Genomic DNA, 13,039 nt, shown 5'->3' on the forward strand with positions numbered 1-13,039 from the left:
GGGTGTGGAGAAAAGGGAACCCTCTTGCACTGTTGGTGGGAATGTAAATTGATACAGCCACTATGGAGAACAGTATGGAGGTTCCTTAAAAAACTAAAAATAGAACTACCATATGACCCAGCAATCCCACTACAGGGCATATACCCAGAGAAAAACAGAATTCAAAAAGACACATGTGGGCTTCCCTGGTGGCGCAGTGGTTGAGAGTCCGCCTGCCAATGCAGGGAACACAGGTTCGTGTCCCGGTCTGGGAAGATCCCACATGCCGCGGAGTGGCTAGGCCCGTGACGCCACTGAGCCTGCACATCCGGAGCCTGTGCTCTGCAACGGGAGAGGCCACAACAGTGAGAGGCCCATGTACCGCAAAAAAAAAAAAAACAAAACAAAACACATGCACCCCAATGTTCATTGCAGCACTATTTACAATAGCCAGATCATGGAAGCAACCTAGATGCCCATCAACTGACAAATGGATAAAGAAGATGAGGTACATAATATACAATAGAATATTACTCAGCTATAAAACGGAATGAAATTGGGTCACTTGTAGAGACGTGGGTGGACCTAGAGACTGTCATACAGAGTGAAGTAAGTCAGAAAGAGAAAAACAAATATTGTATATATTATGTATATTAATGCATATATGTGAAATCTAGAAACATGGTACAGATGGACTGGTTTGCAAGGCAGAAATAGAGACACAGATATAGAGAACAAATGTATGGACACCAAGGGGGGAAAGCAGGCGGGTGGGGAGTGGGGGGATGAATTGGGAGGTTGGGATTGACATATATACACTAATATGTTTCAAATAGATAAGTAATAAGAAACTGCTGTATAAAATAAACCTTTAAAAATACTATACATGAAAAAAAAGAAAGAAATTCTGCTTGCAGCACGCTGTATTGAAATCAGAGCAAATATCAAGGTAGAGTGCATGGAGTTCACTTCCACTCCCAGGAGTTCACTTTCACTCCCAGTGCCAAAGTCACGTCTACAATAGCCTTACAGATGCTTTGCCTCCCAAGATAGCTCATTACATCGTGGAGCTGTCATCTGCCTACTTGTAACCATACCCATTACTTCTAAAACTATACAGAATTTTTTTTTCTGTTTTAAGTATTTGAAGGGGACACCTTTTATGGCTGGTGTCTTTCATTCAGCATAATGTTTTCAAGAATCATCCATGTAGTAGCATGTATCAGTACTTCATTCCTTTTTTTTATAGCTAAAAAATTTTTTATTGTACAGATATACCACATTTTGTTTATCCACTAATCAATTGATGGACGTTTGGGTTGTGTCTACTTTTGGTTATTATGAATAATGCTACTGTTAACATTCATGTACAAGTTTTTGTGTGGATGTATGCTTTCATTTCTCTCGGTATGTACCTAGGAGTGGAGTTGCTGGGTCATATGGTACATCAGCCAAGGCAGGCCAACAGGCTGGAAATTCAGACAAGAGTTAAAGTTGCAGTCTGGATTCCAAAATCTGTAGAACAGGCTGGCAGGCTGGAAACTCACCCAGGATTTCTGTTGCAATCTTGAGGCAGAATGTCTTCTCCAGAAAACCTTAAATGTTACTCCTATGGCCTTCAACTGATTGGATGAGGTCCACCCACGTTATTGAGGATAATCTCCTTTTACCTAAAGTCAGCTGATTATAAATGTTAATCGCATCTATGAAATATCTTCACAGTGACATCTAGACTAGTGTTTGACTAGACATTTGGTCGCCATAGCCTAGCCAAGGTGACTTATAAAATTAACCGTCTGGTAACTCTACATTTAACCTTTGGGGAATTGCCAGGCTGTTTTCCAAAGCAGCTGTACTATTTACATTCCCACCAGCAATTTGTGAAGATTCTGATGTCTCCATATCCTCACCAATACTTGTCGTTATCTGGCTTATTATAGCCTTCCTAGTGTGAAGTGGTATCTCATCTTGGGGATTTGGTTTTTTTTTTTTAATTTAATATTATGTTTCTAAGATTCATCTGTGTTGTCACACGTAGCTGGTCATTCATTTTCACCATGATATAATATCCTCTTGTTAATGTACTACAATTTGATTCATTTTTCTGTTGATGGATAATTGGGTTGTTTCCAATTTCTTTTGCTCTTATAAATAGAATATTCTCATACACATGTGCAGGAGTTTCTCTAGAGAATATGTATATACGTATATATCTAGGATTAGAGTTGCTGGTCTATAGGGTACACAATACTCAAGTTTATAAAATAATGCCTACATGTTTTCCCACCATCAACAAGATTTCTATCAAGCACATTTCTCCCCCATTTGGAATTATCAGACCCTCTTTTGCCAGTTTCATGGGTTTCTTGATTTGCATTTCCCTGATTATGAATGAAGCTAAGCCTATTTTCTTGTGTTTTTAACCTTATAATTGATCTTTTTTTGACATGTTTGTCTTCTTGTCTTTTGCCCATTTAAAAAAAATTAGGTCATTTGTCTTATTGATGTGTGCAGATTCTTTATATATTCTGCATATTCATCTCCTGTCACTTATATATGTTACAGACATCTGGCTTGTTTTTTCCTTTATGGTATCTTTTGATGAACAAAATTATTGATTTTAATGTAATTTATCCCTAGGAATTCCCTGGTAGTCCAGTGGTTAGGATTCTTCGCTTTCATTGCCGAGGGCCTGAGTTCAATCCCTGGTTGGGGAACTAATATCCCACAAGCCACACAGCGTGGCCAAGAAAAAAAAAAAGATTGCCAAAAAAAGAAAATTTTACATATATATACACATATATATATATAATGTAATTTATCATTAATACCATAGTTTATACTTATTGTCTCTTTAAAAAAACATTTAGATATTTGGTCATCTCATTCTTGTGGCCAAGAATGTTTATTATAATTATTTCCTGTTCCTCAAGAAATTAGCTTATCAAAATGATCCTCTATAGCAGGGGTCCCCAACCCCCGGGCCGTGGACCGATACTGGTCCACGGCCTGTTAGGAACCGGGCCGCACAGCAGAAGGTGAGCAGCGGGCAAGCGAGCAAAACTTCCTCTGCCGCTCCCCATTGCTCCCCGTCGCTCGCATTACCGCCTGAACCATTGCTCATGTTACTGCCTGAACCAATCCACCCCCCACATCCCGTGGAAAAACTGTCTTCCATTAAACCGGTCCTTGTGCCAAAAATGTTGGGGACCACTGCTCTACAGGCATTATTCCTTTGTATGTAATACTTTTTTTTTTTTAACTTTAAACATGTCAGAGAATGGAAAATATTGGGAAAAAAAATCACAAGGTGGTTCATACTTAAGGTCTATGTCTTATAGACAGGATACACACTTAAATTTGGTTGGTGAAATATTCTAAAACTCTTCTAGATGGCAGAGGAGAGTGAATACATAAAAATTGTGGTCTGCCAACAACATATTCCTTCAGTTACAAAGCTTATGTTAATGAGAGAACAGAACACACAATTAAGAGACTCTACTCTATTTTAAGCAATGAGACACAGAGACAAATGAAAAAATGAGTCTTTTTTTAACCTTGATTTAGGAAGAGGACCACCAAGCCCGGGTAGAAGAGGCAATCACCCGCATGCTTGTGTGTGCCCTGAAAACTGCAGAGAATCCACATGATACCAGAGCTTGGTTAAACCCAACTGAGGTAGGTCCCTTCTGGTTTTCATCATGGCAGTTAGTATCCTGTGATAAACCAATCCAGGCTGGAACATTTGTTTTCCAATTTATGTAAGTGCATATAACCATTTTAAAGAGTTTTTCTTTTTCCTTAGGTTGAGGAAACATCCCATGAAGTCAATTGTCGCTACTTAAATGGAGCCGTTTCTGCTTTTTTTGATCATTATGGAACACCTAAGGTAGTAGAAACCCAAGCGCTGAGCACAAACGGAGAGTACGTGATAAAGGAAGAATTAAATGTGCACAACCACATGGAGGTAGAACAAACTAGTAGCCACAACTTAACCTTGGGAACAGTAAAACAGGAGGCAGCAAGTCCCTTTGGTCCTGATCTGGTTCCTGTGATACCAGGTTCCCAAGAACCACCCTCAGAAAGAGGAGGCATGTTTGAAAGTGATGGTGAAGACTTCGTTGGCAAAAATGGAAAACGCTTTGGAAAATTGCATTATACCAAGAGACAACGAATGATGAGTGAAAGTGAGAATGCAGTTGTGGAACAGATTGCTTCAAATAGTACTGTGGCCCCTTCCCAAACATTCATTTCTACAGATGACTTGCTGGATTGCTTGGTGAATCCACAGGTAACCAGGATAGTGGCACAACTTTTGATTCAAGGAAGAAGTTTGTGACTCTAATAGAAAAATGACTTTTTCAATAATATTTTAAGAATATTTTTAAAATAATATAGTTTTAAAATAAAAGATGAAATGGCAAAAGGTCAATTTGCATATGCTTATAAATGTCCTGTTCTCACCTAATTAACATTTTAGTCTCTTGCCACCTTCTTGCATACACATTGCTCTTTGGACAACCTGGCTCTTTGTTATTGGTAGGCCTCTTTCTTCAGTGCCTTTGACTTTCCTTTCCTATCTCATCAGCCTGTCTCAGATGTAAGCCCCTAGTGTTCTCACCAAGAAATAGTCTCTCCATCAGCAGGGGTCACCTGCTGCTTGTTTTTGTAAATAAGGTTGTATTGGAACACAGCCATGCCATTCATTTACATATTGTCTGTGGTGGCTTTAGGGTTATGGTGGCAGAGTTGAGTAGTGACAGAGGCAGTATGGCTCGCAAAGCTGAAAATATTTTAAAAGTTTGCTAACTCCTGATCTAATGCATCCATTGGGTGAATTCTAGCTTTTTGCGGGGTAGGGGTGTGGTTGTTAATTTCAGTAGATATCATGGACTCTTTGTCATAAGATGGTGTGGGAAGATTTATGATTGTTTTAAGTTCTTGATCTCTTAATTCAAATGCAGGTTGAAGTCTAGCCTTGATCTGAAGTGATCACATTTCTCACATCTTTAGAATTCTCACTGGTTAACCCCTGTAATCCAGAGCAGAATACCAATCAGGAGAAAAGTAGGTGGGGACCCAATAAGAGGCCTCCTTGTGTAAGGAACTGGGACATCTAGGAACACCAGCCCTGGAAAAAAAAGGACTAAATGCTACTGACTCCTGAAACTAACTAAAAGCTTGGCTTAGTGAACTTGATCCCACTCTCACTACATTTGCAATATGTGGGGATAATTATTATCATTACCGTCTAAGTAAGAATTTTAAAATTATAAAAACATATTGGGGCTTCCCTGGTGGCGCAGTGATTGAGAGTCTGCCTGCCGATGCAGGGGACGCGGGTTCGTGCCCCAGTACGGGAAGATCCCACATGCCGTGGAGCGGCTAGGCCTATCAGCCATGGCCGCTGAGCCTGCACGTCCAGAGCCTGTGCTCCGCAACGGGAAAGGCCACAACAGTGAGAGACCCACGTACCACAAAAAAAAAAAAAAAAAAAAAAATATTGAACTCAGTAACCATTCAAAACAGAAAAGATACACAAAGTCACCTTTTAAGAAGAATTGACTACTGGCCCCATCCTTCTCAGGTCAAACTGACGGTATAAGTAAATCCCAAGAGAGTACGTACTTTCTGGGAGAAAAGAGGAAGGGAGGTGAACATGCCCAGGAAAAGAAGGGTCTGAAAAAAGACCCTTCTGTAGCACCTACCACCATCTGACCACTATATATTTGCATATTTATTTGATTACTGTCTATCTCCCCCAACGAGAATGTCACTGCATGAAGGTTTGGACTTTGTTTTGATTATTGTATATTTGCAGTCTTGATCAGTGCCAAGCACATGGTAGGTGCTCCTTAAATATTTGAGTGGATTTTTTAAAAAGGAGACCTTGTTGGCCAATACTCCTTCAGAAACACTGGGGCAGAGGATGTTGTGGCTAACAGTCAGATGTCTGTTACCTGTAGTAGGTATATCCCTATTGCAGAAATAGACATTTGTCTTCAGCTATATATTTTTTTTTACACCTGCCCTCACTGAGAGCTCCCCCATACCCTCCTTCAATAGAATTCCCTCCCCCCTCCCTCCCCCAGGGTTCCCTCACCCCCTCCCTCCCAGATATTTTATTATTTGCTACTACTTGGACCAGTGTTTTTCAAGTTGTAGATTGTAACCCATTAACAAGTCATAAAATCAATTTAGTGGGTGAGACCAGCATTTTTTTTTAATGGAGCAGAATATGTAATTTCAGTGAATTCAATAGTAAATATAAGTATTATTTTGTGAAACTGTCCAGGAAAAATTTTTTTCAGGGTAAATATACTTCATAAAACTTTTCAGTTATATCTGTGTGTGTACTGGGCCTGATATAAAATGTATTTCTTAGTGTATGTTGGGGTCAGAAAGGTTTGAAAGCTGTTCTGTGGGCAAAGTATTGATTTCAGTTAGAGGTAATAGTTTCTGGCATGCAGAGACCTGGGTAGAGAGTTAAGACATTGATATGAATGCATTCGAAATGTAAATGGGTATTGGGAGATAATTTCCTAATTTTATAGAGATAGAGATTATGACACGGCAAGAGATCCTGGCTATCTGCAACTGGGGAGTGTGGGAAGGAGAATAGACAGTTAAAGGGGGAGATGGTCAGCCACCAAGTAGGGTCCCATTTCATCCTGCATTTCTCAGAAGAGCATGCCCGAATGAGTGAACTAAATTATTAAGTAAATATTAATACTTTGACCCTCCAGAGGTTAGAGTGATTGAAGTGTTACACCTAAAGTTACAGTATCCACATATAAGCAGGGTGATCTATCCGGTAGGCAAAGTAGCTAGGGCCCCTGAGCTTTTAGGGTCTACAGAAATGTTTTAGTTTCGTTAAAAATAAAAGAATATAATCTAGTTTCGATTACATTCTTATTTATACCAATGCAGTAGCGAAGTATCATGTTTAATACTTTTCATGGAGTAAGGGGCCTACAAAGGCAAAATTGCCTGGGCCCCATGAAAGTCCTAAGCAGCTCTGGGTATCAGGGATATCAGAATCATTTGAGGGGCTTGCTGAAGATGCAGATGTCTGGGCACCACTCTAGAGCTATAGAATTTGCCTCCTTTGGGATGGGCCAGATTTTGCAGTCTCAGCAAGCACCTGAGGTGCTTCAAATAGCAAAAAAGTTTATGAATCTCTGGCCCTGGAGTAGACCACCAAGACCTAACACAGGCTCAAAGTGGGCTTGTTTTAGCAGGGGCTACTTGTTGGGGTCAATCTGCCCTTCAGATTTACTGAACTAAAGCTGTACTGTGCCCTTCCTGTAATTTTCAGCTGAATGCTATTGATACTGTGAGGATCCCTTGATGCTGTCATGTTTAGTTGTGGTCTTTTATCAGCAGTGGCCTGTGTTTATCATCAAGCTCTCCTGTATTTGCCCTAAAGGATAAAGATGTTTAACCACCAAATAACATTTTCCGAGCATTTTATTCAAAAAGGAGGAAATATTTATTTTAAAAAATTTTTATTGAAGTATAGTTGATGTACAATATTATGTGTTGCATGTGTACAATACAGTGATTCACCATTTTTAAAGGTTATACTCCATTTATAGATATTATAAAATATTGGCCATGTTCCCTGTGTTGTATGACATATATCTTTAGATTGAGGGTAACTATAACATTTACGGACTGAATCATCATACTTGGTGCAATACACCCTGGTATTCAGCCTTGCCTAAGTTAACCAAACCACTGGAGAACAAGAACAAATTAGAGAGCGGGTCTCTCCTTTTTTATTTCTTACATTCACTGTCAAGCCCAAGTTCAGATGCCAGTGGCTGGAAAGCTACTCCTAAGCAATTAGAAGTCTTTGCCAATCCACTTAAAAAACAGCAACAGCAAGAAAAATTTCAAGACGTCTGTGTTTAATGAAGCAGCAACTATGGCCCCCTCAACCTCCTTTACTTGAAGTGCAGGCATTGTTCCCTGGGGCCAAGAAAGAGTGCCTTTATCCTCCTGGTGACCCCTAGCATCCAAGTTCAGCATCTGTCCTGGCTCCCCATGGGCATAGCTCTGGCCTCTTGGCCTACAGAGCTTCAAATGAAGAGACTCTACAATGAAAACCAAAGCCAGAAGGGACAAGGCCAAGGAAAAATGAGGATAATTCACAGATTGTCTGAGATACTCCTGAATCAGTAACATTAATCTAGAAGCCATGTTCTATAGTGGGAAGAGCAAGGGGCTTGATGACACAGAGACCCAGATTCAGTTGCTGGCTTTGAGGCCTGTCAGCCAGGTGACTTAAGGCAAGGAAGCTTCTCGTGTTCTGAGCATCAGTTTCCTCAGCTTTAAAATGGGGGTATAATTCTTACCTCACAAGAGTGTTTGGGGGAAGAAAATAAATAGTTATGTGAAATCACCTATTATAGTACCTGGTTAATGTAGGCACTCAATAAACAGTGTTAGAATCTGAAATTTACCTGAGGAAGTTAAAAAAGAAACTTTCCATTACTATCCTATAGCTACTGAGTTAGCAAATTAGTAATATGACTGCTTAATTCCTTTGGTTTATTTATGCACAAGGCTTTAAAATCATCAAAAGCTAGGCTGCCAAGAAAAATGTGCTATTTAATCATTTAATCTTAACATAGTAGAAGGGGTTCACACTGAAAATATAGCAGGCATTATCCCTTTTTTCCACTGGGCAGAACTAAGACCATGAATAAAAGTTATAAAAAGGCATTTGGGTTCAACTTTAGAAAGGACCAATTGGAAACAGGACTGCTGCACTGCACAACTCCATGGGATACAGCTCACCTAGTCCCCAAGCTAGACCACAGCCCCCTGGACTGTGCAGGACATGGCTGCACTGCAGTCCCACAGCCCTGACCGGAGCTGTCCCACATGTCCATAGGCTCCTTTGTGAAAAAGCTCCCTGCCATGGAATCTCATCGATTTGAGGCAAAGTAACAATAAGTCAAGGGTGTTGAAGAGATGGTTCCCACTTTGGTTAGAAGTCTGACAGGGCTTCTTCATTCTTAAGTGGTTTATGAAACACTTATGGAGCATCTATTGTACAACAGGCACAGACCTCAGCCCAGGGATAAAGAAAATTAGACACCATCCCTGCACCCAGGGAAGAGAGCAGCCCCACCCACTTAGTAATACTGTGCTCCCCAGAGCAGTATGGAGTCCTGACATGATACCAGCTGTCTCTCAGTGGCAGCTGAAGTTATATCACTGTGTCCTCTGCCTGTAAGATTAATGTTATTCTTATATGTGGAATCTAGAAAAATGGTACAGATGAACCTATTTGCAGGGCAGGAATAGAGATGAAGACGTAAAGAACGGACGTGTGGACGTGGAGGGGGAAGTGGGGGTGGGATGAACTGGGAGATTGGGATTGACATGTATACATTACCAGTGTAAAACAGATGGCTAGTGGGAACCTGCTGTATAGCACAGGGAGCTCAGCTCAGTGCTCTTTGGTGACCTAGATGGGTGGGATGGCGGCGAGGGGGTGGGAGATCCAAGAGGGAGGGGATATATGTATACACATAGCTGATTCACTTGGTTGTACAACAGAAACGAACACAACATTGTAAAGCAACTATACCCCAATTTAAATAAAAAAGACAGATTAATGTTATACTCTCCTTCCTGGAAATAAAACACCTGTATGTATACAGATTTGATATCCATGGTTGAGGACAACACAGTTGTAACTGTAAGTTATCCAATTAAATTCTCGAATTTATTGCTCTCAAGATAGGTTCATTCCAGTTTGAAAGAGAGGCTGGGGAATGTCTGATTTCAGTGACAAGGGTCCTCTGATCTTAGAAAAAGCTGTTAAGAGAAAAAAAAAACTACAGCTTGCTTTATAGTTAGCTATGTATAGATGAATAATATCTTCTGCAAAGGATACCAAAATGTTAACATCTACTAAAAGTAATGAGGTACTCTGGGTAAGCCTGGTAGTCATAAAATACCACAAATAAATTTGGATTTTGCACACAATCTGTGACAGTGTCATACGAGTCAGTAGGATTTTGGGGGTCCTTTAGAGGAGGCACAATTAATGACCTGTTTCCAACTGTGTAGGATCCAGTGAGTACTCGCACATAATACATACGCTTCTTCCCATTTACGTCCGGTCTGGAGTATGTATCGCTGGCAGAATAACGGGCACTGACAGCAAAATAGGTTCCCTTTCCATATACCGTAGCTATGAAGAGAAAAACAAAACATCTTTAAGGATTTCAATTTAGTCTATAATTTGACATGTTGACCCAATATGTCAAATAATGTTAAAATAATGTTCAGTTCTCTCTAAAGCTTCTTTTAAATTTTTTGTGTGTTTTTTATTCTTTTTTTTTTTTGGTTACGTTGGGCCTTCGTTGCTGCGTGCGGGCTTTCTCCAGTTGAGGCGAGTGGGGGCTACTCTTCGTTATGGTGTGCGGGCTTCTCATTGCAGTGGCTTCTCTTGTTGCAGAGCATGGGCTGTAGGCACACAGGCTTCAGTAGTTGTGGCACGTGGGCTCTAGAGCGCAGGCTCAGTAGTTGTGGCACACAGGCTTAGTTGCTCTGTGGCATGTGGGATATTCCTGGACCAGGGCTCGAACCCGTGTCCCCTGCATTGGCAGGCAGATTCTTAACCACTGTGCCACCAGGGAAGTCCCTGGTTTTTTATTCTTAAAAAGCATTCCCCCACCCTGGAGGGCCAGTCAGTCCCTTCGGGATGAAATATAGTGAGTCTAACCTAAAACTCTGGCTGTAACATGGCCCCCAACAATGAGAGAACACAACACCATCCATACTGTCCCCAGCCAGCTTGGGTTCTCATGGCTGACACCTCATTTGAAGCAGCCAGATTACTTGCATCCTTACCATTCTTTCCAGCATAACTGCGGTTAAAGCCTTTTCCGTTGACAAGTGTCACTGAGTCAGCATCTGTCCCATGGAAGAGCAGCTTCTCATTTATTAATTGGCCATTTTTGGCGTCCATGTTGTTTTTCTTTGTCTGGTAGTGTTTCCAGAGCTCTGGATTCTGGATCCTCTCAATCTGCAAATCAATAAGGAAAAATTTGCTGTCAGTGCCAAGAGCCCTTGGCAAGATACAACAGAGGAAACACGACCATTATTTCTCATGAGTATATACAAATTACAATAAACAGCAAATTCAATGCCAGATGGCAGCTTTCTACATTCAGAAGTCTTTTTAGATCCAGAGTTTCACAGAAACAGGCCTTGGTAAGAACGTTAATTTAATTTTAAACATCTTTTATGTACCACATGTGAGCAGACAATGTTTAGGATCTTAAGTCCTCATTATATGAACTTGGCTGACCAAAGCCTCTTCAACTCCTAACTGCTTCTGTTGCCGTCTACCTCACTATGTCACTTTGTCTCTCTCCTCCAGTGAGAGAGTATTCTAATAGTGGGAGAAGCACTAGTGTCTAGGCAAGAAGGAAATTAATTAGTGAAAATTAATCTCTGGTCCAGTTGGAAAAGTGGGGCATGAATCCTGGTGGGAGGGGATCTAGTTATAGACCAAAGTGGCCATGCTTTGACCATACTCTTTGGCCTCCAGGGCTGTGGTGGAAACTCCTTGGGTCTTGGATTGCAGATCAGTTTCTACACTCCCCTAATCACCAGGTGGTGGCAGTTTCATAAGGCTGACTTGGGAAAGAGTGAAGGGTGGGGTAAGGGAGGCAAGGACCCTCATGGACAGGCACAAGGTGAAGGTTCCATGTGGTCAGAATCTTCCAGTCCAGGGAACTCTCGAGTCTGACACTATTATTACCTGCCTTTATTGGGTTCTTCTTTTTTTTTTTTTTTTTCAGTTTTGGGTTTCCCGTTTTTAATTAAGATACAGTTTGCGGGCTTCTCTGGTGGCACAGTGGTTAAGAATCCACCTGCCAATTCAGGGGATGTGGGTTCAAGCCCTGGTCAGGGAAGATCCCACATGCCGCATGCACCACAACTACTGAGCCTGCACTCTAGAGCCCGCGAGCCACAACTACCGAGCCCTTGTGTCACAACTACTGAAGCCCAGGCACCTAGAGCCCGTGCTCCGCAACAGGAGAAGCCACCACAATGAGAAGCCCATGCACCGCAACAGAGTAGCCTCCGCTTGTCACAACTAGAGAAAGCCCACATGCAGCAACGAAGACCCAATGCAGCCAAAAATAAAAATAAATAAAATTAATTAATTTTTAAAAAAGATACAGTTTGCCCTCTAGTTCCAAGTCTCAGCATTATCATGTATTTTGTTGATCCAATTTATAATCTTAAATTTTATTTTTCCTTTTACCTACAACTAAGTTTCTAATCTTCAAACTACTTCCGATTTATTTCTATTTACTTTAAATCTTATTTATTTTACTCATTTTTAAAAGCCTTAAAATTTTATTCACACCGAGTTTTGAAACCATTCTTAATTTTTCTTCCTCCTTTTATTCTTGTTTCTCACCCTTTTTTAGAATATATGCTGCTGAAGTGAGCACAAACCCTTTTAAAATTTAATAACCACACAAAGAAAATTATTTCAAGTAATTTTGAACACAGTAATCTGAGTCTGTATTCCTAGTAGGATAAATTCTAAGCTTTACTTAGTAGGCTTATTTTAGCAGCAGGCTTCTGGCTATGATAGACTACTTGTATCAGACCAAACGTCTTGCCAACAACTACTAGAAGAGCTAGTGGGAAAAAAGTCTGTTTGAAGGCAACAAGGATTTGAGCCAAGTTCCTGGAGAGAAGGGAAGTGCAGAGTGAAACAAAGTCAGAAGATAACAGAATAACTTCTTCAAAGTGCTTAAAGAAAATAACTACCAATTCAGAATTTTGTACCCAGCAAAAATATCCTTCAAAGAATGAGGGTGAAATAAATTTTCAGACAAACTGAGAGAATTCATCACTACCAGACCTGCAGTAGAAGAAATACTAAAGCCAGAGGAATATGACCCCAGATGAGGCACAGAAATACAAGAAGGACTGAAAAGCACTGGGATGAAAGGGTAAATATGTATATAAAATTATATACATATTACACACACACACACACACACACACA

The 13,039-nt window shown here is 40.6% G+C and overlaps 2 protein-coding genes across 12 annotated transcripts in view; one reads left to right on the forward strand and one right to left on the reverse strand.

The window, feature by feature from the left end:
* The window catches only part of HSPBAP1 (HSPB1 associated protein 1), a 90,852-nt gene that overhangs the window by 52,250 nt on the left and 25,563 nt on the right, over positions 1-13,039 (forward strand). For 5 of the 11 annotated variants that reach the window (XR_008617367.1, XR_008617370.1, XR_008617363.1 and 2 more), the window contains 4 exons: positions 3,547-3,657; positions 3,785-4,270; positions 10,995-11,217; positions 12,450-12,983. Coding sequence is in view for 4 of the 11 variants with exons in the window: in XM_024120187.3 (XP_023975955.1) it covers positions 3,547-3,657; positions 3,785-4,318 (645 nt within the window). In the remaining 7 variants the exon portion in view is untranslated. Of the gene's footprint in view, positions 1-3,546; positions 3,658-3,784; positions 9,611-10,994; positions 11,218-12,449; positions 12,984-13,039 lie in introns of those variants that run through there. The other 6 variants (XR_008617371.1, XM_055084941.1, XM_024120187.3 and 3 more) reach the window with 4 other exon arrangements.
* Positions 9,708-13,039, reverse strand: part of PARP14 (poly(ADP-ribose) polymerase family member 14) — a 46,095-nt gene continuing 42,763 nt past the window's right edge. The window contains exons 16-17 of the mRNA XM_007116692.4: positions 10,855-11,029; positions 9,708-10,192 (exon numbers count right to left, since the gene is read on the reverse strand). Coding sequence (XP_007116754.2) covers positions 9,900-10,192; positions 10,855-11,029 — 468 coding nt within the window. The 3' untranslated portion in view covers positions 9,708-9,899. The remainder of the gene's footprint in view (positions 10,193-10,854; positions 11,030-13,039) is intronic.

This window comes from Physeter macrocephalus, chromosome 1 (assembly GCF_002837175.3).
Source record: "Physeter macrocephalus isolate SW-GA chromosome 1, ASM283717v5, whole genome shotgun sequence".
Lineage (NCBI taxonomy): Eukaryota > Metazoa > Chordata > Mammalia > Artiodactyla > Physeteridae > Physeter > Physeter macrocephalus.